General features: G+C 36.0%; 2 protein-coding genes across 3 annotated transcripts in view; both read right to left on the reverse strand.

Annotated features, from left to right (window-relative positions):
- The window catches only part of melk (maternal embryonic leucine zipper kinase), a 153,651-nt gene extending 142,193 nt beyond the window's left edge, over positions 1 to 11,458 (reverse strand). Inside the window, exon 1 of one of the 2 annotated variants that reach the window (XM_049472437.1) lies at positions 11,399 to 11,458. In XM_049472437.1, coding sequence (XP_049328394.1) covers positions 11,399 to 11,403 — 5 coding nt within the window. In that variant the 5' untranslated portion in view covers positions 11,404 to 11,458. The remainder of the gene's footprint in view (positions 1 to 11,398) is intronic. The other variant, XM_049472436.1, reaches the window with a different exon arrangement.
- Positions 1 to 15,598, reverse strand: part of LOC103035206 (thymosin beta-b) — a 133,152-nt gene extending 117,554 nt beyond the window's left edge. Inside the window, exons 1-2 of the mRNA XM_049472442.1 lie at positions 15,537 to 15,598; positions 11,399 to 11,473 (exon numbers count right to left, since the gene is read on the reverse strand). Coding sequence (XP_049328399.1) covers positions 11,399 to 11,473; positions 15,537 to 15,588 — 127 coding nt within the window. The 5' untranslated portion in view covers positions 15,589 to 15,598. The remainder of the gene's footprint in view (positions 1 to 11,398; positions 11,474 to 15,536) is intronic.
- Positions 15,599 to 25,573: the final 9,975 nt, after the last annotated feature.

Consider the following 25,573-nt stretch of genomic DNA (forward strand, 5'->3'; position numbering starts at 1 on the left):
TTTTGATTTGGTCAGTCTTTCTCATTATCCAAGACACAACAACATAGCCCAACTGACCTGGCTTTCTTAAAGTTGGCTTTAACTTTGTGTAATTGGAGGTTTTTTCCAGCAGAGGGCATTATTGTAACATTTTATCATTTAAAAAGCTTTGGTTTTTATCAGTAAAGTCAGTATGGTTGAAGTATTTTAGTTAGTTTCAAAGCAAACATGACCAATCACGTTTGAATATATTTTGAATTTATAAAATAGATGATTTTTTTAATTGAGATGTTGGAGGATTGATATTACATATACTTACATATTTATATTAATATTTTACAATAATTATCTCAATGAACACTCTCAACAACTGCCCTAAGGGTCTTTGTAGTACCTTTATTTTTAAGAGAGCAGTGTGACCTGACCTTGAACTGTGTTATAAAAGCCTAAATAATTCTTATTATCGGAGCAGCTGAAGGAATCTCCACAGGACAAGCTCATTAAGCCTTCAGCCTCACTGCGCAGCTCCGCCATAGGCCTCACTTGGCCCTACAATGCAGCTGAACCACAGACTTAAAGGAAACCCGCAGTGCTGATGACTGAATTTTTACAGGAGGACAGAAGGACAGTTCTGTAAGCTCTAATAGTTCAAACCGCTCAGCATCTCTTTTTTCAAAGAACATTCTGAGGATTAATTATTCAGAAATGATAAGACGCCATTCTCTCTATATTTCGCAGGCCTGCTTTATACTTTCCATATAGCATTACTGAAATACTATCAGCAAGGAAATTTGTTAGGTAATTCTGACTGCCTAAAGGTCACTAGGGTTCATTTAAACCAGGATTAAATTCATACAAGAGGTGCAAAATATTATTTAGAATCTTGAGACATATCTAGCTTTGCTCTGCATGCATAATGCATCTGTATTCACAGAGGACTGACTACAATTTGTCAAGAGAGGATGCTAAGGTCAAGGAAATTAACAGATATCTGTTTTAGGCTTAAAGTAAACCCTAGCCGAATAGCTTTTACCCTTTCTTCTCTCAAACATCTGCTGCACAACATGAACTGCACAACAGAAAGTAAACTGAAATGGGCCATGAAGTGAAAGAGTAAACAGGTGCTAGGCTATAAGCTTATACAAGTTAAACCCGCCCCGTTCTCTACAGCTAGCTTAACAAACACCACGCTGAGATGACAGCAACACTATCCAGTACAACTCCTGAGAAAAAAGAGTCCGGTAAAAGTATACAATATTTAAATGTACAGTGTCACAAAACTATGCTATGATATACAATATTTAGACAAATATAAAGTACTAGAGACCCAGACTTGAATAAAAGTACAAGTACTCTGTCAAAAAAGTGACTTGAGTAAAAGCTCAAGTGTTCTTTATGCATCATACCTAAGTAGAAGTACTAAAGTATTCAAAGTTTATTTAAGTATTACAAGTAGTTTATTCTAAAATGTTCTACTTAAGTACTAAAAGTAAAAGTTTAAGTATTGTATTGTTTAAATATTACAGAAAGAAGTCAAAAGTTATATGAATATCATATTGTTTTTATTATTTCACATGTTTAGGCTAAAGGACTCTCATAATTCGTCTGGCTGTAGCAACATCACAAGAACAGGAATGAACAGGACAGAGTACATTTACATGAAGTCTTAAATCACCACCCTCTCTAAACACATACATGTTTATACAAGTTAAAACACTCATCAATTGTAGATACACTACACTGTCAGAAGTATAGGAACACCAGTTCATTCATAGTTGTTTGGTTTTATTTGTCTCTACTGTCTCTATTGTCCAGTGAATGCTTGATTTTGGATCATCGCTGTGGGGACCTGATCTCACTAATGCTCCGTCTTTCCACTGAATGTAATCAGCTTTTGGACTTTTCAGTTTGGTCCGAACCAAAGTAGCAGGTGTGAAAGGGGCCGGACCAAAGGACCAGATTTTAGTCCGACCAAGAGAGGTGGTCTCGGTCCGGATCTTCTGAACCATGGTACGATTCGCCTGCAGTGTGAAAGCGCTTTTCTGGATGGTTCGAACTTTCAGACCAATTACAGGAAGCTGAGCAGGCGTTACTCAACCGGAAAAGCAGGATGAAAAATGAGACGTGGATACAGCTGCTTCAGGACGAGTACGTTCGTTTGGCGAATTTGAACTAACCTAGAGTACTGTACCTGAAGATGCTGCTGCTGGTATAAAAACCACAATAGCAGCGCTACTATGGAGACGAAATGAATCTGTTAATTCATTTTATATCCTTATCCTGGAAAGGCTTTTCATTGAATGAACCACCCGCTGAATTGTCAACACGTCAACGTCAGACGCATGTCCTTCTAAAACCAATCAGCGTCAAGTTAAGGAAAATGCATCGATACGTAAATGATGATGAAAGGATGTAGGAGTATCACACAAAGGTCTTTGGTGCGCTTCACTAAACTGCAGCGTGAAAACAAAAAAAATAAGCGCACCAAATATATACAATGTATATAAAGCATGAACCTTGGTTCGGACCACGGTCGGGACTTTCAGGTGTAAAAGCACCCTTGGTGACAAGAGGGAGCATTGGTAAGGATGTTGGATGATCACCACCAACCAGATCTCATCCCCAACTCTCCAACTTATTCCAAAAGTATTGGATGGACCACCATCATTGCAGATAAGACAGTGTCAGTAGGTTTATGTTCATCAGCTCCTGAGAGTCCTATTCTATAGGTAATATAATTTCTTTCAGGAACTAGGTAAGTTATGTCAGCAATGAGGAAACTTAAACCTGCCAAGTGCATTGGTTAGAATGGGTCTGACAACACATATTGAGCAATTGAGATGTTCAATCAAATACTGAAATGAACAGAAGCCTTCATTTACAGTTGCTATTATCATTATTATTATTATTATTATTATTATTATTATTATATTGCTATCTGACTCTCAGGGAGTGTTTTGTGAGTTGAGCTGTGGCACTGCTGTTCTGCAAATCTTCAGAGAGCGACAGTTTTTAGCATTTCAGATCCCCACCCACCCCCATTCCCTTCTAAACAAAATAGAATATTGCTCAAATCTAAACCTCACGCTTGGAGTCCTCTTTGTTTCTTATTCATTCACGGCTTGTTGAGCTCAACAGCTCAACAGACGAGGACTTCACTGGAAAAAAGGGCCTCTTATTTGACAGCTCTAAGTTTTCAATGAGCTTTGGATTTTTAAATGAATTTTACTACACTTAAAGTGTCTGTCAGTGCTATTTATTGTCTTGTTTATAAAACAATGAGTTCTTTAGGCTGTAAAATTGGTTAAACCATATATAAATCTATTCTGCCTGCTTTTGCATTAGTCTGTTCATGTTCTGCCCACTCAAGTGGAAACGATTTAACAAACTTTAGCACACAATTCAGTTTTATATGTATAAAAACAATCCTTTACAGATTACTGATTACCTGTTAATTGATGTTATTTTAGCTTAATTTAAACAATTGATTGTCTTTTGAAAGCCATAAATTCAAATAAAAACGGAATAAAACTGTGCATAGAAATTTACAAGAAACCATCCTCTACTAACCACATATCAAACCACCTCATTACTGTCTTCATCAAATAATTGTGTTGTCCTGCAGCAAATCTCCTGTCTAATAAATCATATATACCATCACAAACCCTGTCTTTAAAATGGAACCCTAATATAACAACTTAACATTAAATTAAATGTAAAAGGTTAGTAAAAAAAAAAAAAAAGGTTAAATTATTCTGGATAAATATATTTGTATATATAAATGCTTTATGCTGTTCTTCTATCAGGGCTGTGTAAAGAGCTGCTGTAAACTGAAAAAAAAAATTGAGATGGTTACAGTATGTGAGGGAGGATATATAAGATTTAGTTAATTTGATTAATACCGTTAGTACTAAAATATAACACTCCTACACACCAGAAGCATCATCTGGCCTGGGCTTTCAGGACTATAGCCCCAAACATGTACACAAATTTTCTGTCACATTTAGTTTATTTGCTTGTTTTAATGCAGCACTGCTCTTTTGTCAATGCTATTTACACATTAGTGTTTACAGGCACGCCCAAATCACTGCCTGCACCCTGCACTACAACCTGAAAGTCTACTTCCTGTTGAAGTCTACAGCAAGCTGTGCAAAAAAAAAAAAAATGTCAGTCCCAAGCCTTAGTGCTACACACACTCCGGCACACTTAACAACAACAACAGAAAGAATTAGCATCAGCATTCAATAAGCCTTTTTAAGTTTACATATATATTGAGTTGGAATGTGTTATCAGAAACTATGTAAATGATTTATAATGAATGATAGATAATGGTTAGCCAATGATAAGATTTCCTTTACATCTGTTTCGTTTGCATAATCATGGGAAAAAATAAAGCCTTTTACAAAAATTTAAAGTATCGCTGTTGCTTCTATCATCGTGCTATTACTGTAATTTCTGCTGGAAAAATCTGCTTAGAATTATTTATATGAACAATTTGTTGTATATGTGCGGCCCACGCAGTGGTACAAACAGTATTATTATTTTACCCGTGTGAAACCCTAAGTTATTAGCCATTATGTGAGAATATCAGGTGTTAAAGTTTCAGTTTAAATAATATTGTGGGAAAAGTAGCAGGCTAAGGAGTATCGCTATACCAGTCTCATCCTCCTGCCATACATGTTGAAAATGGTTCACATACTATAATTTCCTTTCTTTACACGTTATCTCTTACTGTTCTGTTTGCATTCAGACTGTTCATCTTCTCATGCATAATCAGCTGGAGTTAAGTGAAGAGCTAAAATGTGGGATTTTCCCTGAGTGGAGAGACATTCATGAGTTCATTCTGGCCTTGAAGCTTGTATGAAGGTATTGTGCTGCTCATGGTATAATCCCTCATATTTACGTTGCTTGGTAACCATATCCTACTGTTAATGAACTACATTAGTTAGTGGAAAAATTATGGAAGCTACACAGTACAAGACATGTGAGTTTATTCATATGTATTTCACTGTGCCTAGCAACAAATTATATCACTGTAATGAGCAGAGCTGAGTGCTTGTTGCTAAGTTGCAGATTCATTCACAACTGATGGTGTGGGCTTTGTCCAGTCTACCGCATGATAGGGTGTCTAATTTCTTGAGTGTAACTAATTCTGTATGAAACTTTTTTATGTAAGGTATAGAGGGACACACAACTATGACACAACTGATAACAAACATTGTTTTATGCTAGAACTGCAGCATCATATCCAGAAAATTGGCAAAAGATTTACTTCAGTTAGTGTTGTTTATTTAGATAAAACATGAAAACTGTCACACGTGACGAAGGCACTCCTGTCTCTCCCTAACTCAGCTCTACCTATGATCTTCAGCCTTCAGACTTCGATACCCAGAATGCACCACACACTGACATAACTTCCTCACACAATCACAGGAGGCACTTCTAGGAAGCTCATCACCTGAATATTGAACATTTCACTCACTTCTTGAAGAGTATTGTTGTATTGTTGGTCTAGGCTAAATAAATGTAGAGATGCAAGAACACATTTAGCTGTTTAGTTAAAAAATAATACAGCGTAAAGCAGATTCACTAACGACAGCACCCGCAATTAGCTGCTTAAAGGAAACTGTTAAGAAAAACGTTCAATTCAAAATAAGTAATGTAATTAATGAGCCTTTTATAAATATGTAGTACAGTAACAAACTACTTATACTTTGTTACTTACCATCTCTGCTTAAAGTAATGCTGTGGCAGTAATGAGCACCATGGCCAGGGAAGGGAGACTCTATGTGTGTGTGCGTGTGTGTGTGTGTGTGTCTATCAGTAGCAGGGCAAGTCTTAAGGGCCCTGTGTGTCTTATTATGACTTGGGTCAGCCTGTCACAGAGACTCGCTAGTGTCCAGCTTATGCAATCTGCCCCCAAACCAGAGAGCCACAGACCCGACACGACTGCATGTGTTATTTTAAAGTGATAGCTTATAATTATTCAAAAGTACATACATTTAAACAAATGAGGGACACACTTTACAGTAAAAGTACCACTTTCTATGTAAAGTTCAGTTAGCCATAACATAAAAACTGCATGCCTAATATTACTAGGTCCATTTCATGCCATTTAAAGAGCTCTGATTCTTTGAGGCATACATTCCACAAAACCTCTTAAGTTATTTTGTGACCACTACATACTGGGAATCAACCTAATGCCAACAAATTTTCAGACTTTTCACTTTTCGCCATGGTGCATTTTTCAAGCTCAGCACTAAAACAAACAAAATTTAAATTTTATTTGAGACATGGCGGGACAACAGTTAGTCAAACTCAAGAGACACAATAGACAGTGAAACACAATGGTAGAACCGATCTCAAAATCTCGATTTCAGCTAGGGAGGGATAGCAGACCTGCTTCACAAGCTTTCATAGCTTATGTTGATCTGTGAACTAACATTTTTATACTACTTTAACTAGTTTTTTTCAAGGTAAACAATTCCACAAATTGAATAACCATAACCAGCTCATGTAGATGACCTATTGATATTGTTCCATAGGTCTCATCTGCAGTGCACAGTCTGTTGTTCCTGGTTGAACATGCCTGATTCAGCTTATCTGTCTACATGTCTAAATATTCTGCTGGGAGCTGTGAGTGACAGGCAGTAACTTGAGCAGAGTCAGGGAGGGTAGAATCAAACACTTTCCTTTCCCCAGAAGACGCACTGGTGACATGAATATGACTCAAGGGCCAACATGCATGCTTCAGTGAGCTAGACAGTGGGGCCATCCCAGCATGAACATGTGGAACCCTCAAAGCATTTCAGTGAACAGACATACTAACTGTGTTTCTTCTAGTGCATATCAGTTTCAACTCTCTTTAGACCCTGAGGGCCTGTATGTGTGGACATGCTTTGCTTTCTTATATTGCAAATATATCGGATTTTACATACAAATCTATTAATACATAAAATAAATGGAAAGATCAAGCAATTCAAGTTCCAATCATAGAAACAGAAGGTTTTGCCTGGACAAGGTCGTCTTTCGAATCTCAGAGCAAGCAAGTCATAATGGTGAGGGAATGAGCTACACCAGTCAACAAAATCAAAAGCACTCCATACAGGGCTTATCCAAGGTCAAATTCAAGTACTTATATAATATATATCACCATTATATTCAATCCTTATGCAGTTACACATCCCTATACACCATGATATACAATCTTAAAGCCTTCATAAATTACTACACGCTGTTATAGTTTATCTCTTACCACATATGAATCACTTTACATCCGTATACACCTTTAAGCATTTCTAAGTTGAGAAGGAATAAAATATTGTGTCTAATAAAAAATATTGTGCTACCAGTGCGCTGGACCGACCATCCCTGCTAAGCCTAATATAATTATTCTTAAAACTAGGGTGTTGGGTCGCATTTTGCAGGAATTATTCTGGCCACTTCACATGTCTTAACATATTATTTCACATGTCTCATGTACAGCTTCGAAAAGAAAATCCAGCTCAGTTTTACTGATGTTAGTGATGTTATGGATTAACCAGGCTAGCACATAGACACCTGGGCAGGGCAGCAGAAATGGGTTATTGTGGTCTTAATTGTTAAAACTGTATGCAGGACTATATATCATATATAATGATTTTCACACTGATTATTTATTTGTTTTAGTACAATTTGTTTCATTCTGGGATTGAGCTTTAGGGCTCGATTCTTGTTTTTTACATCTTAAATGTGTAAAATATTTTTATAAAGTAAAAAACTTTTGGTTAAATTGGATGAAGTGTAATACACACGTTTCTTAACCTCTGAACCATTAAAAAGTCCCTAACATAAAGTTGTTACGCCAAACAGTTATAATGCATGCAGTCCGAGACAGTTTTACAATAACTCTAAGAACAGTTTGGATCAGAAACCTGTTCTTAAAATTGAATAGTTAAGATAATTAACTATTTAGTTAACAAAATGCATGACAGCATTGTACAAATAATAATCCCTAAAAACAAGGTATTTGTTCAGGGCCATCCATACATATCCAGATATTTTTTTAAAAATTGTGAATTCCCTCACTTTGTGTCTATTTCTCCAATTGTATTGCTTTAAATTCTCCAAATAATGTAAAAATACGTTTGTTTCTACTACTTTCACTGTCCTGCTTACAATAACACTACCTTAACAGGGTGCCTTGAAGACTGTCAACGACTGATAAAGAATTCTCTTTGGATTGTTGCTATGTCCACCAGGGTGGACTCAAGTGCAGACAAATTACAACAGACAAAATAAATACAAAATAGCTGGAGTTGGCTTTAGGCTTAGGGTGTTGTGTTGTGCTTGCGACAGTGTGGGGAGTTTATTTGAGGAGAACAAAGAAGAAAGAAAAAAGGCGGAAAAACGAGAAAAAAGATGCCAAAAAACAAACCGAAGGCACTCGGTTTGTATTGAGTAACTGAAAAACAGATACTCTGGAAAAGGAAAACGAGTATATTCTGGAGACCAAGAGGGGGGAAACAGAGAACAGCCTTAGGGGAGAACACTCAAGGGGGCTTGAGATCTCTTTTTTATTATCTTTCAAACAAAGACTTTATTGTTTTCAAACAAACTAGGAAAGCTGTCAGCCAACAGTGTGACCTGAACAAAATCAAAACTCATTCCTTATAAATGCACTGACCAGGTGTAATCAGCCAGCCTGATTTTTGCGAATGGTGAAGCATGGTCTCCCTCTAGTGGCTGGAAGACCACTAGACACCATTATAGACAATGCAGCCAACAATGCATCCCTAAATACTATTGTATACACTTTCTACCATTAGATACACTCTGTTTACTTTTATATACACCACTATTCACCATTATATTCAATATTTTACCTGCTAAGGTTTAATATACATCAACATGCAACATATTTTGTGTGAATATGAGATTCATCTTGCTGTTAGCCACAGTATTGGAGATCCAACATAAATGCGGTTTTGAATAAACTTGCCATTTGTGGTGCAGGATATGTTTGTTTAAGAATCGGTCTCTCTGTGAATGACATCACTGTTTTCACAGTAAGCTTGCATTTTAAATGAACAGTAGAGATCTTAAAAAAAAATTAACAGGCAGAAGTGGTACTATGCTGAAAAATACTGGTAAAATGCTGAAAGAGTTGGCTTCCTTAGTGTTTTGAGCCCACTGATCTCGGTTCACCAGAAAATGCCGGATTTTCATCACTATTACAAATAAAAAAGTTTAAAGCATCTGTACGGGCTCTGTGAATACAACCAGCCTGTCTGGAGTCTGACAAAATGTTTTGTGTTCAGATAAGATGCCAATGGAAGTATTTTATCATTACCATGTCATGGAGATGTTTTTTATTCTCAGCAAAGACTGAGCGCCTTGTTAAAATCCAAACTATGAATAAATTGATTTTATTGAAAATTACGCTTTACGTCCAATCACTGGCCACATTATTAAACACCTACCTTGTACGTCCAATCCTTGGCTGCATTATTAAAAACACCTACCATGTACGTCCAATCACTGGCTGCATTATTAAAAACACCTACCATGTACGTCCAATCACTGGCTGCATTATTAAAAACACCTACCTTGTACGTCCAATCACTGGCCACATTATTAAACACCTACCTTGTACGTCCAATCCTTGGCTGCATTATTAAAAACACCTACCATGTACGTCCAATCACTGGCCACATTATTAAACACCTACCTTGTACGTCCAATCACTGGCTGCATTATTTAAAACACCTACCTTGTACGTCCAATCAATGGCCGCATTATTAGAAACACCTACCTTGTACGTCCACTCAATGGCCACTTCATTAAAATCACCTACCTTGTACGTCCACTCACTGGCCACTTTATTAGAAACACCTACCTTTTATGTCCACTCCCAGGCAAATTATTAATTCAAAACTTTCAACAGTGGTCATCAATTTTAAAGAAAAAAAAAATTGGTATAACTGAATAAATTACATTACTTCAAAACACATGATTTTGTGATCCCAAAATGGTATATTTTTGTTATTTAAATAAAATATTATTTTTATTATTTTATTAAAAACATTTAATAAAACATCTTAAATACCTGAAGTGTACCATATAAAATTTACACTGTCAATGCTATGTAATACAGTGGCTTGCATAAGTATTAATACCCCTTTACCCTAAAACCTTTAAATAAAATCCAGTGCAATCAATTTCTTTTCAGAAGTCACTAAATTAGTTAATAGACTTCAGATGTGTGTAATTTAATCTCAGTATAAATATAAATACCTGTTCTGTGAAGGCTTCAGTGGTTTGTTAGAGAACACTAATAAACAAACAGCATCATGAAGACCATGGAACTCACCAGACAGGTCGGAGATGAGGTTGTGAAGAAATTTAGGTTGTAAAAACATATCCCAAGCTTTGAGCATCCTAAGCAGCATTGTTCCATCCAAGACATGGCCGTCCACCCAAACTGACAGATCGAGCAAGAAGAGCACTGATCAGAGAGGCAGCCAAGAGGCCCATGGTCACTCTGAAGAAGCTGCAGAAAACTGCAGGACACCTATAAGTGGTACACTCCACAAATCTGGCCTTTATGAAGAATGGCAAGAAGAAAACCATTGTTGAAAGAAAGATATAAGTGCCATTTGAACTTTGCCACAAGAAAAGAAACGGAAAGTGGCGAAAAATTAACACTGCTCATCACCCTGAACACACCATCCCCACTGTGAAACATGGTGGTGGCAGCATCATGTAGAGGAGCAGGGACAGGAAAGCTGGTCAGAGTTGATGGGAAGATGGATGAAGCTAAATACAGGGTAATCCTGGAAGAAAACCTGTTGGAGGCTGGAAAAGACTTGAAACTGGGAAGGAGATTCACCTTCCAGCAAGACAATGGACCTAAACATACAGACAGAGCTACAGTGGAATGGTTTAGATCAAAGAATATTCATGTGTTAGAATGGCCCAGTCAAAGTCTGCCCAAACTGATAGATAAACCCCAAAAGACCTGCAGCTGTAATTGCAGTGAAAGGTGGCTCTACTAAGTGTATTGATATAGGGGGCTGAATACTTTTGCATGTCACACTCTTCAGATTTTTATTTAATGAAAGTTTGAAAACCATAAGAATTTTCTTCCACTTTACAATTATGTGCTACTTTGTGTTGGTCTAATACTTAAAATCTCAATAAAACAAATAATATTTGTTGTTGTAAAATGACATGGAAAAGTTCAAGAATATTTTTGCAAGCCACTGTACACTAACATAGTATATATTATGTTACTGTTTGTGTAACAATGACATGCAGTGTTGCTATATATGTTTTATATATTAAACTTACAAAATGTTTTTACAGAATAGAGAACTACATTTGGACTTAAATATAAAATAGGCGTTTTTAGTAAAAAAAAAAAAAAAGGCCCACTTACCGCATGAGGTTGGCTTGGCTTTCACACACTTCTTGCTCTTTGCTTTAAGTAGCTTCTCTAGTTGTCTTCCTGGACCTGAAAACCAACAATGAATAATTAGGAATTAATTATCATACTTATTTCAGCATATTCATTTAAAACGTTGTCTATTAATAACATGTAAAGTTGTAAAGTATTACAACTACTATTAACATACTGCTAAATCATAAATTAGTTCATGGTAAATGTAAATAGTATCCAATAAATATAAAAATGATCAGCATTACATAAGGGTTTCACTAAGTTCAGATGGGTTCAGTTCAACAGGACGACTAGACATATGATTATCTTCAGTTGACAATCATTAGGAATGTGCCGATATCACTTGGTCCATTATCGGTACCAATGGCAGATTTTCAAGTATCTGCCCAAAACTAAAACGGATGCAGATAAACATGGTTAACGTGGTAAAAAGCTGATGGCACTGGGGATGAAGTTGCTCAGAGGATTCTTGTAGTGAGAAACACAGAAAGAACACTTCTTTGGTTATAAAAGGTTTTGTGCAAGACAAACCATAATAACATAGTCTTGCAGCTGTAATTGCAGTGAAAGGTGACTGTACTAAGTGTATTGATATAGGGGCTGAATACTTTTGCATGTCACACTGTTCAGATTTGTATTTAATAAAAGTTTGAAAACCATAATTTTTCTTCCACTTTACAATCATGTGCTATTTTGTGTTGGTCTAATACTTAAAATCTCAAGAAAACAAATTGCATTTGTGGTTGTAAAATGATGTAGAAAATATTTTTGCAGGCAACTGTATACTAACATAGTATTGTCACATATTAGCCTGTGTCTGTCCTGTGTTTTTCCCTCTTTTGGTTTTCTGTGCTCCTGCCCTGTTTTCCTGTCTTGTGTTTCCAGCCATGTGCTTTTTTGAGCACATGGTATTGTTTTGTTATTGTTCTGTCTCCGCCCTAGCCCCGCCCTAGCCCTGCCCAAGCCATTAGTGTTGTCCATAGACTGTATATAGCTGGACAGAGCATCGTCTCTTAAAAGTGAAGCCACCACAGGTCAGGCGCCCCCTGCTGTTTGGCTGCAGAAAGCTGTGTAACTCCACCCATCCCCATAGGTTTCAATGGCAAAACAGACAACTTTCAATCACGTTTTTTTCTAATATACTGTAATTCTACCTCCATTATTTAAATGCAACAGCTAGTGTAACCTCTGCTTATATTGTCAAATTGTTATATCCCCACAGAATTCGGTTTTTAAAACTTTATTCGGCTCTATTCAAAAAAGGTGTGGTTACGGTAAAAGGGCTGCTTATGGGCGGGACCAATAACAGACCGTCAGCTCCGCTCCACCCCGCTCTGCAGTCGGGGACCGCGAGGCAGCCCTCAGGGGCGGGGTTATTTAAATGAGTAGGCGGTCTCTCCACAGCCTTTCTCTCTCCTCTGGTCTCTACTGCGCAGACTCTGGTCTCTTCATTTTCATTGAATGAATGGGAACGGCGACACGGCGTCCATCTTTATATACAGTCTATGGTGTTGTCCCCTTGTGTCTCATTTGTAACTCCGCCCCCTCATTACTTCCACAGGTGTCCCTAGTGTGTGCCTGTGTATAAATACCTCATGTGATCCATTGTTCTCTGTCGCGCTTTTTGTTTGACCGTGTTCGTTAATCTTTCCAGATCGTGTTTAAATGTTTTGTTTAGCCTCAGACCTGTTGTGTTGTTTGTCCTCAGTGTCTCAGGTTTGCTTTATTTAGTTTGTTTCTTTGTTTGCTTAGTTTGCTTGTTTGGTTCAGTATTTTAGTTTATCCTCTGTTTCATAGTGTTTTGTTTTAGTTACCTTTTCTTTTTATACTCCCTAGTGTTCCTTTCTTTGTTAGTTTAAATATGGATAATAAAAAAGACTTGCACTTGCATCCTGCCTCCTCCTCCATGTTACAAGTATACAGTATGTTACTGTTTGTGTAACAATGACAAGCAGTGTTGCTATATATGTTTTATATATTAAACTTACAAAATGTTTTTACAGGATAGAGAACTACATTTGGACTTAAATATAAAATAGGCGTTTTTAGTAAAAAAAAAAAAAAAAAGGCCCACTTACCGCATGAGGTTGGCTTGGCTTTCACACACTTCTTGCTCTTTGCTTTAAGTAGCTTCTTTGGTTGTCTACCTGGACCTAAAAAACAATCATGAATAATTAGGAATTAATTATCATACTTATTTCAGCATATTCATTTAAAACGTTGTCTATTAATAACATGTAAAGTTGTCAAAGTAGCTAAATAACTGAACTAAAAATGTCATTAACGTAGCACTATTTTACAGTGCTATTTTTCCAATATAATGAGTATTATAACTACTATTAACTTACTACTAAGTCATAAAGTAGTTAATGGTAAATGTAAATAGTATCTAATAAATATAAAAATTATCAGTTTTCATAATGGTGCAGATAAAAACTGTGAATTAACAACTCACGTATCAATAATCTTGATATTAAAAACATTACATTTTCATAGGTTTGATTTTGGTAGAGACAGTGTTCTATATCTGAAATAATAAATAAAAACAGGCTAAAATAATAAACATGGTAAAACAGTAAAAATATTGATTAAATATTCAGAATGTTGTAAAATGATAAAAAAAAAAACATGATAAAGCTGTAAAAAATTCAGCAAATATATCAGACATATTAATGTTCATTACTCAGGCAGACTTATAGATAACTTACTACAGTTTAAAATAAGTTACTTCTGTAACAGTTAAAGTATCAACTCAAGCTTTTTACTCAAATAAAAGTATAAAAGTACCAACTACTTCAAAACTACTTAAAGTGTAAAAAAAAGTAATGTAAGGGACAAAATGGCTAAGCAAACTGTTAAACTCTGAGGGCTAAGAAAAAAAACTCAGGTAAGTTAGTTAACTAGGTTAGTTAGCGTTAGCTCTAGTTAGCTAGCTAGCTACCTCAGCAAGCACAATCTATTTAGCTAACTAGCTAAGCTAGCTAGATAACTAGCATTAAGTACGAAGCTAGGTAACCAAACTAACTTAGCTAAACTAACTAAAAAGTGAATAAAACAAATCATAAACCAACCTCAGCCCTTATAATTTAACATTACACAAATAGCTAAGCAAACTGTTAAATTCTAAAGGCTAAGATAGTTTTTTTTAGCTAACTAGCTAGCTTCCCCAGCAAACACATCTCTTTAGCTAGTTAGCTAACTTACCTAACTAACTAGCTAGGTAGCTAACAATAGAGCTCTCCTCTGACTGTACGTCCACACCGAACGCTGTGCAGCAGGCGATGAGTCGCTTGGGGGCGTGTCTCACTCAACGAGCTGTCTGGTGGGCGTTTCCAAACACAGGCACTCAGACAGCAAGAATACAGAAACAGCCTGTCTACACAATTCTAAAACATTATACACTCGTACAAACGTTTCGCATTATTTAAAATGCACGTCATATGCATAAAAATGATTATCTTTTAATCTCCTTATGTGTTAAAACATTTATTAATGTAAAATGTGTTAAACCTGGCTTTCAATGAATGAGGTAAGCCCTCTGCTCTGAACACAAAAAGCTGGCACTGAATCTGCTGATTTCTTTTAACCAATAAGCAGTGTTCCCTCAAAAAACGAAACAAATGGAGGGAAACTGTACTACATAAATACTAAACCCCTCTCAAAACCTCCATTTTGCGAGCGGAATAAATCTTCAGTAGGAACAGAAAATCAGATCAGCGATTTCAGGCCGGACACCGGACATATGAGAATCTGTTTCTGATTGGTAGTCGCCGCCGCGCGTCACTGCTCATTTGCATAAAGTTGAGCTCTCGTCAACTCTCTCGCATCGCTCAAACCGCCCGCGTCGCGCCGCGCCGCGTCGCGTCGCTGCCCGTCGCCCAGTGTCGCTCGCTCTCATTGAAAATGAATGACTTCCGGCTGCTTTGTCGCTCGCGTCGCGTTCGGTGTGGACGCACAGTGAGGGGAATAACATCAGCTAACCAGCTAAAGCTAGCTAACTAATTAGCTACACCAAATTCTGTTGTATTATAAAACTCTGTATGAACAATTTATCATATAAAATCATTAAATATTTGATACATATAATGTACTTTTTTTTCTTAAAAAAAAGTCTCACCTTCTGTATAGTTAACTATGCGGTTTGCTTGTCTTTTCACTCCCACAGCCATTAATTAGACCAGTCTGCACCAGGTCAAACCAGATCACACCGGTTTAGACTGGTTTAGACCAGCTCACTCTAGTACCCCCTCCACACCTCACCCACATTTATTACACTGAAATTAAATAAACATTTTATTAATCACTACAGTAAAACTATTCTATTAATAATTATTATTTATTTTATATATATTTGAAATATAAAATATTAATAATTAATAACAATAAACAATATTAATAATCATTTATTTATATAATTTATGTATTTTTATAGATTAAATATAATCAAATATAATAGAAGTGTTACAAATATCCTAAATAAAAGAAGTGTTATAAATATCCTAAATGCTTTGGAAAAAAAATGATTCATATCTATATTCAAAGTCTCAAAATTAAATATTAATTTGCATTAATATACATTATTAACTATTATTAAATTAAATAAATTAAACTAGAAAAAAACTTAATGTGCTTTATAAATATTATGAATTCCTTACAGTTTACAATTCTAGAGTAACCGATGCATGTGTTTACTCCGCTGTGTTTCTGCTTTAATTATTTATTATATGCTTTCCATTTACTTTTTATTTCCATGTTCTAGGTATCTTTTTGTGTGTGTGTGTTTTTTTTTTACATTAACATTAACATTAATTAACATTAATACAAAGTTAATAAATAAACATGGGGGAAAGAATTACAACCAGACATATATATATATATATATATATATATATATATATATATATATATATATATATAAATATATATATGTATATATATATATATATATATATATATATATATATATATATATTATGTCTGGTTGTAATTCTTTCCCCCATGTTTATATATATATTTATGTCTGTTCCTATTGCCACCCTGAACAGACATAATATATATATATATATATATATATATATATATATATATTTTTTTTTTTTTTTTATGTCTGTTCCTATTGCCACCCTGATGCATTAACATACATTTGCATTTTCTTTCTATCATTCTGTTTATTTTTCCTTAGTTTTTTCCTTTCTTTCTTTCTTTCTTTCTTTCTTTCTTTCTTTCTTTCTTTCTTTCTTTCTTTCTCTTTACTTTCTTCATTTTCTTTCTTTCTTTCTGCATATTGCTTATTACTTATTACTTTTCTTATCTTTTCTTCATTTCTTCTTTTCTCTTTCTAATTTCTATATTATATATTTAAAAAACACTTTTCCTTTAATTTGCTTCTTTTTTTCTATTTTATTATTTCTTTTGAGCTTTTCCTTTTTATTCTCATTTCTTTCTTTTTCAGGTTGATGTCAGATCAAAGTTGAGGGTTAAACTTCCAGACCTCAGACGGAACCTCTAAGGCTAGCATGACTAGCATAATGACTATTAATATAATCATTAGGAGTGACTTTGTGTGAGTCACTGCAAACGCTAGACAGAGATATGTAGCTAACCATCTATGGAGAGGGGATTTAAGTCCTCAGAAGCTTCTGTCTGCAGGCCTTCAGACCAGTGGAGATGGACAGAGTGTGGACGAAAGAGCAGAAAAGCGCTAATGAAACGTAAGTCCACCCAGGGCTGCAGAACTGAGCTCATACAGCACTGAGAGAGAGAGAGGCTGAGTCAACATCCAGCGTTATATAAGACCACGTCTCGGCCCCTCGGCATACAAGACTGTACCAGCTACAGGCCTTTACCAGCCCCAGCCCTGCAGCGCCACCTATAACCCCAACACACACACACACACACACACACACACACTCCAGCTGTACATCTCAATGGTAAGAGGAAGCTGAACTCTGCCGAGGTCGAGTGTGTAGTTTCAGTGAAGCGTGCTGTCAGAGAGAGCACTCTCCCAAAGTGATTTATGATGTAGCAGCCATTTCTGATAAAACACCTTCCTGACTCAATCTCATCCCCTCTTTCTTTCTATCTCTCTCTCTCTCTCTCTCTCTCTCTCTCTCTCTCTCTCTCTATCTATCTCTCTCGTTCTCTCTCTCTTCTTGTTGAATACAGAATCTGGTCACATTAAGTCATTAAGTGCAGAATCACACACTTCAGCTGAAACAGGAATTTCTTAAGGTGCTGAAGAAAATCTCTCTCATTCTCTTTCTTTCTTTTGTTACTTTGTTTCTCTTATTTTTCATTTGTAATTTGAATCATTTATTTTCTTATGCTTTCTTTAATAATAGGTTTTACAATTTCTACGTAATTTACTTTCTTTTATTTCCTTCTTTTTATTATTCACCTTTATTTTTACTTTGTTAATTCCTTATTTTTCTTTCTTTATTTATTTAGATTTTTCTCATGTCTTTCTCCTTATTTATTTCTCATTCATGCTTTCGTTCTATTTTCGTTTTATTTTTTTTCCTTATTTTTTTATTTCTAATTTCTTTTTAGATTTTCCTCTTTTTATCTCTTTTTCTTTTTAATTTTCTTTCTTTCATTCTGTTTTTTTCCCTTTGTATTTTCTTTTGTTTTTTTCCCTCTATCTTTCTTTCTTTCTTTGTCTTTTTTTCTAATTATTTTTTATCATCCTTTATTTCTACTTATTTCTTATTTTCTAATTCCTTTCCTTATCTTTTCTTCATTTCTTTTTTTCTCTTTCTAATTTATATATAATATATTTGAAAACAAATTTTCCTTTAATTGGTTTCTCTTTTTTCTATTTTATTCTTTCTTTTGACCTTTTCGTTTGTTCTCATTTTGTTCTTTCTTTCTTTGTTTTTTTCTGCATCATGTTATTTAATTTTATTCTGTTTTCTTTCTTTTTACTTTTTTATGTTTCCATCTTTTAAATTTTCTCCTTTTCTTTTTATACTTTTGTTTTATTACTTTTTAATTCCTTTCATTCTTTTTTCTTTATACTCCTATCAGTTTATGTTTCTGCTTTCATATGTTCCACCTTTCTATCTTTTTTTCCTTTTTATTTTTTAATTTACCTCCATCTTGTATTCTCTCTCCCTTTCTCTCTCTCTCTCTATTTTTCCCTCTGTCTCGTGGTTTCTTATGGTGAGGAATGTTGAATGTTAAATGAGAGAAATGCTGCTTCTCACTTCTCCTGAGTTTGGAGTGCTCACTCCATTCTGAGCCCCTCGCTGAGCCCCTGGATGATCAGGAGTGAGTTAATTGATTAATCAACTTTACAGCTGTTTATGTAAATTAGAGCTCTTAATGACGCTCTTATGGGTGAGAGAGAATCAGAAATGGTTGATATTCTGAGCACAGAGGCAAACCATGCAGCAGCCTTTAAATCAAACACTTTCCTACATCAGACGCATAAGAGACAGAGTGTGTGTGTGTGTGTGTGTGTGTGTGCGTGTGTGTGTGTGTGTGTGTGCGTGCGCGCGCATGTGTTTCTTTCATGAATAATAATAAGCTCATTAGGTTAACAAGCCTCGTTTAGACTCTTAAAGCTCTGTTTAATTGGCTCTCTCATCAGTGAGTGTACAGACTCTCTTTGCAATGGATAAAACACTTTGATAGCTCTGATGTGGATTGTGTGTGTGTGTGTGTGTGTGTTTAATCAGAAGAGTGAGACGTACTTTTCCAAGCAGTTTTTGTTTGTTTTTAGAGGTCATGCCATAAGAGCCAGAATGTCAACCAAGTTATTGCATATTATTGTTCTTTAAAAAAATCATGCATTTCTATTTGTAATGATGATATTATCCGAAAATTAGTCGTTTTTTGGTCTCAGGACGATCAAAAATTGAACCCTAGCACGAAGAGTTAAATATACTTCATTTACAGTGGTTTGAAAAGTGTTTTTCCACTTTATTATTTCTTATTTTTTTTGCATGTTTGTCACTTTAAATGCTTCATTAAGCTCATTAAACATTTGGATTTGGATATTAGTCAAATTAAACACAAAATGTAGTTTTTAAATGAAGGTTTTTATTAGAAAAGGGAGGAAAAATAATCCAAACCTACCGTGTGAAAAAGTGTTTACCCATAAGCCTAATAACTGGTTGTCTTTCACAGTGGTGTGGACGAATTTTGGTCCACTCGTTTTGGCAGAATTGTAGTAATTCAGTCACATTGGACAGTTTTCCAGCTTGAACCACCTTTTTAAACTTTTTTAAAGTGATGCTACAGCATCTTAATAGGATCCAGGTCTGGACTTTGACTAGGCCACTCCAAAGTCTTTACTTTGTTTTTCCTTAGCCATTCAGAGGTGGACTTGCTGGCATGTTTTGGATCATTGTCCTGCTGCAGAACCCAAGTACCTTTCAGCTTGTTGTCACGAACAGATGGCCGGACATTCTCCTTCAGGACTTTTTGGTTGACAGCGGAATTCATGATTCCATTTATCAAAGCAAGTCTTACAGGTATTAAAGCAGCTAAACAACCCCAGACTATTATACTACCACCACCATGTTTTACTGTAGGTATGATGTTCAGATGTAATGAGACACAAACCTTCCAAAAAGTTTTCCCAAAAGTCTTGTGGATCATCAAGATGTTTTCTGGCAAAAGTTGAGACGAGCCTTAATTTTCTTTTTGCTCAGCAGTGTTTTTTGTCTTGCAGGCCATTGTTGTCCAGTCTCTTTCTTATTGAGAAGCCATGAACACTGACCTTAACTAAGGCAAGTGAGGCCTGCAGTTCTTTGGATGTTGTTGTGGGGTCTTGGATGAGTCCTCACTGTGCTCTTGGGTTAATTTTGGCCAGCAGGCCACTCCTGGGAAGGTTCACCACTGTTCTATGTTTTCACTGTTTGTGGATAAATGGCTCTCACTGTGGTTTGTTGTAGCTCCAAAATTTTAAGGCAATTAAAGGAACTGCCGCATGGCATGGCTCCAACAAAGGACAGAAAAACTAATTTGAAAAAGGTGTTTATACAAACTCACTGATGGCATGTGACATTTTTTTTCTGAAGAAGAAGAGTTTTTGGGTTTTATGGGGATTGTAGTTGAGCAAGCTAATAAATGTGTGACTCAGCAAGACTTTAACAAATGTAATTTACTGTGGCAGTCTTTTACTTGTACAATCCTAACATTGGTTATAATTTAATAATAATTCAATTGCTTTGGGTTACTTGTGTATGTGGTAAAGCATCAGAGTGCTTTGCCAAATTCAATATTGGCACTATGGTGCAATAGTGAAACTCCCAGAATGTCTCTAAGCTAATCATAATGCAGATTTAGAACTCGTTGTGGCATAATTTGGAACATAATACCTACAAAACAATTCAATTTGCGAAGAAAATTAGATTTGAAACACATTTTCTGCAGTCTGAATGTAGCCCACCAAGCACTGTGGTGAGAAAGTCAGCAGTCATCAATCATTGGCTCATGTGTCATAATATCTTTATGAGTTTTGATTACAGTAACCCATTTTTAAAGCTTAAATGGGACCAATATGCTTCTCTCTGTATCTCTGCAGGCTTTTAAAGCTGTGTTTTAGAGATAAACGACATGGAAATCGGTCTCATTTTACATTCTTGCTAAACTTGCGAGTCAAATTCAGCGAGAAGCTGGAGATGAAAATGAATTCATGGGGAGTAATAACCATGCTTATACCAGCTCTCTCTGATTCTCTGAGTCCAAGCTATGATGAGCAGCGTCAAATATGTCAAATAGCTTGTATTTGACAGCAATCCACATGCAAATAGAAGCTATTTCTCGAAGCTTTTAGCAGATGTAGGCCAAACCCCATCACAGCAGGGAAGAGGATGATGAGGGATTTGATATATGATCTAAATATGATCTTAATACAGTTCCCTAAGGGATAGATAAGGAGGGAGTGTGTCAGCAAAGCTCTGATGAGAAGAAGCTCTCTGTACGCCACATACTAATGAAGAGATCTTGCAGGTAAAGCCACGGTTTGGGTGATATATATTCGTGTGTGTGTTGTGATACGTGACTGTAGTGCGAATTAGATTATATGAGTCACTTTTCACCAACAGTATGCATACTAAGGCGGAGATTTCCTCGTGCTGCCTTTAAAAAGACTCTCAAATCGTGCTTTTGGGTAGTGTACCTCTTGGTGAGAGATCATTGACTGCTAGACATGTGTCTACCTGCCTTGCCACATAAGCTAAATTGGATTTAGGTCTTTAAGACTTAAGGAACCCTTCCACTGTAGCTCTTTAGCGCTGTATGTTTAGGGTCATCGTCTTGCTGGAAGGTTCATCTCCTTCCCAGTCTCAAGCTCAAACTTTTGCAGCCTCCAACAGGGTTTCTTCCAGGATTGCCCTGTATTTAGCTCCATCCAGCTTCCCAACTCTGTCCCTGTTTAAAAAAAAAAAAAAAACATCCCCTCAGCATGATGCTGCCACCACCATGTTTCACAGTGGGGTTGGTGTGTTTAGGGAGATGACTGCTTTGCATTTAGACCAAAAAAAATAAAAAATCTACTTTGGGCAAGCTGCATGGCTGGACCACCATATGCAGTATGAGACAAAAATTTGAACATACCTTCTCATTCAATGTTTTTATTTTTTTCTTACATTTAATTAAACATAAGTCATCCAGACTATGAAGAAACACATAAGGAATCATGTAGTAAACTTAAGTGTTTAAGTGTTAAGCTAACCAAAATACTCTATGAACAGAGGTATGCAGAGGTAACTCTTGTTTTTATTTCCTGGGGCAGTCCTGATGAGTGCCAGTTTAATCATAACATTGTTGATGCTGCGCTTGAGAACACTTTCAAAGTTTTTGTTTTTTTTTGGACTAACTGACCTTCATTTTTCAAAGCAACTTTTCCTTTATTTAGTCGTAAAGAGTAGTTCTTTCTATTAAATGATTTAGAACATAACTCAAATAGAGCTATTCACTGTCTTCCACAGTGAACTCTACCTCTTCACAACTTTACAACTGATGCTCTCAGTTGACTTTTGCCACGATGAGCCAAAAGTGTCATCTAAGCAAGCGGTGCCTACTTTGGAGAATTCAAAATATAAAACAAATTCTGTTTTTTTGCATGTTTTTCTTTTAGTCTGGATGACTTAAAGAACTGGTGTATTAATATGCAATGCAGAACCTTTTTAAATAATGGCAAAACTTATTTATTTAAAAATTTAAGTTTTTTTCTCGATGTATTTTTGGGATTAAGAGTTAAGGACAACAAAATACAGTGTCCCCAGTGACACGGCCCGACTTGACTCGGCTGTGGATTGCGTGCGGTGGTGTGGCAGAGTTTAACGTTCGTCAGCTCAACTCCGAGACGGTGCATTTCCATTTTCCCAAATCCATACGCCCCCGTTGGCCAGACGGAAGACAACAGATTAACACTGACCCATGGGCAGGCCAGTCGAGCAGAGGAAGGAGATAAAACAAGACTGTGAAGTGACACAGGGGTAATGAGGGCGTATGTGCGGAAGGAAGCACTTCCTGGGCTGGCCACGCTCTGCACGGGGGCGTTAGTGAATAAAGAACAGTCTGAAGACAAACCTGCAGCGACAGCAGTGGGAGGCTGAATTATTGAGACAGTCCAGTCAGAGCACCGAGCGGAATGTAAACACAGGGCTTATTCATAATATCACTCTTATATTGCAGAAAATACACTTAAAATACACACCACATGGGTAAACGCGTATAAAACGTGTATGAGTCATAAGATAGCAAGGCGGCTGTTTTTAATAAGATGTATCCACAAAAAAACATATTCAAAGGCAATAAATAAAGTTTCTAGTGGCTGCTAAATAAAATATTGAGGCCACAGGCCATCATATAAATAAATAAAATATACAAATAATAATAATAATAATAAGAAGAAGAAAAATAATTATACAATGTTGCAGTGTAGTAACTTATTAATAAACTGATACACAATATATAACAAATAATGATAACAAAATAACATTTTGAAGCCAAACTAAAATATACTCAGGCCAAATGAGGATGATGATGATGATGAATTCAAAGCCCAAACAATATATTGTGGCCATGTGATAACATATCAAGCACTTGAGATATTACACTAAGGCCAAAAGATAAACTATAATATAATTTGTTGAGGCAAATAGATAATATATTAAGGCTACAACATAATATTGTATATTGTGGCCATATAATAACATTTTGAGGCCATGAGATAATATATTAAGGCCACAGTATAATAAAGTGAGGTCAAGATATACAATTTTTATTCCACAACATAACATACTGAGGGCACAAGATAATTAATTAGTTAAAGAGCTATTGTGTTGAGACCACTAGACAATATATTAAAGCCAATACATAATATTTTAAGACCACAAGATAATATTTTAAGGCAATGAGATAATATCTTGAGGCCACAATATAATATAATGAAGCCACCAGATAATAGTGGACACACAAAAACAAATTGAGTTCAAGACATAATATATTGAAGCCACATGATAATATTTTGAGGCCATGAGATAATATATTGAGGCCACATGATAATATTTTGAGGACACACAATAGTATATTGAGGCCACAAGATAATATATTAAAGCCACGCAATAATATATTGAGAAGACAACAAAACATTTTAAGGCCATGAGCAAAACTGTATATTGTGGCCACAACATAATATTTTGAGACCATGAAATAATAAATTGAGGCCACACGATTATATATTGAGATGGCAATAATATTTAAAGACCATGAGATAATATGTATATTGAGGCCAAATCATTATATTTCGATGCCATGAGATAATGTATTAAGGCCAGAATATATGATGAGGCCATTAGATAATATATTGAAGCTAAAACGTAATTTTATAAGACCATGAAATGATATCTATATTGAGGCCACATCATAATATTTTAAGGCCATGAGATAATATACTGAGACCACACAATAATATATTGAGATGACAATTAAATATTTTAAGGCTATGTATATGTAGACATATGTATATTGAGGCCACACCCTTTATATTTTTAAGTCATGAGATAACATATTGACCCCACACAATAATATAGACCATATGATAATATAGTAAGACCACTAGATAATATATTGAGAAATAATATTTTGAGGCTGTAAGATGATACATTGAGGCCACTAGGAAAATTATATTGAGACCCTGAGAAGATATAGTGAGGTCAGGAGATAATATCTTGAGGCCAACAGAAAATATATTGTGGCCAAGACATAATGTTTTGAGGCCACAATATAATATGCTGAGGCCATTAGATAATACATTAAGGACAAGGCAAAATATATATTGAGACCTTGAGAAGATACAGTATAGTGAGGCCAGGAGATAATATGTTGAGGTCGATAAATAATATATTGAGACCAAGACATACTATTTTGAGGCCAATGGTGGTACAAAGGCAGTGTTTCTAATAAAGTGGCCAGTGTGTGGAAGAACTAAGTAAGGTGTTTCTAATAAAGTGGCCCTCTGACCTCTTGCTCTTATTTATACACAGTGATTGTTGTGATTCACCTCCAGTAAATGAATGTAGGCGTCAGTAGAGCCGTGCTGGTTAGTTATGTGTGTGTGAGCAGCGAGGCTTGGCCTGAATACGTTTGATGTATGTGTCGTGTGTAAGTGTGTGTGTGTGTGTAAATATATGTGTGTGTGTGTGTGTGTGTGTGTGTGACATGCATTATGTATGTGTTCCTCTGATCCAACCAGTCGCCACATCAAGACCAATGATTCTGTAATAGGATTCAGAACAACGGGCCATTTATACAGACAAATCACCAGCTGTCAGAGTGACCTTCCATCACACACACACACACACACACACACACACACACACTCACACACAGACACACATTAGTCTGAGTAGGCTGCCTTAATAAGAACTGCCTTTTTCCAAATACCTTGTTTGCATAAGTCATATCTATTTCTATACACATTCCCCCTTAAGTGTGCATGTGTGTGTGTTAGTGTGTGTGTGTGTGTGTGTGTAAGGGCCTGCTGCATGCTTTTGATGTCATTGTTTGATCTCTGCTCGGCACACCATCACACCCGAGTCTAAGTGACTGCTTAGCATTTGTTTTATCTCCGCAGGAAGCTAAACTAAAACCTTTACAATACTGGGTGTATATGTGTGTGTGTGTGTGTGTGTGCGC

The sequence above is a fragment of the Astyanax mexicanus genome, chromosome 25, assembly GCF_023375975.1.
Source record: "Astyanax mexicanus isolate ESR-SI-001 chromosome 25, AstMex3_surface, whole genome shotgun sequence".
NCBI classification, from domain to species: Eukaryota; Metazoa; Chordata; class Actinopteri; order Characiformes; family Acestrorhamphidae; genus Astyanax; species Astyanax mexicanus.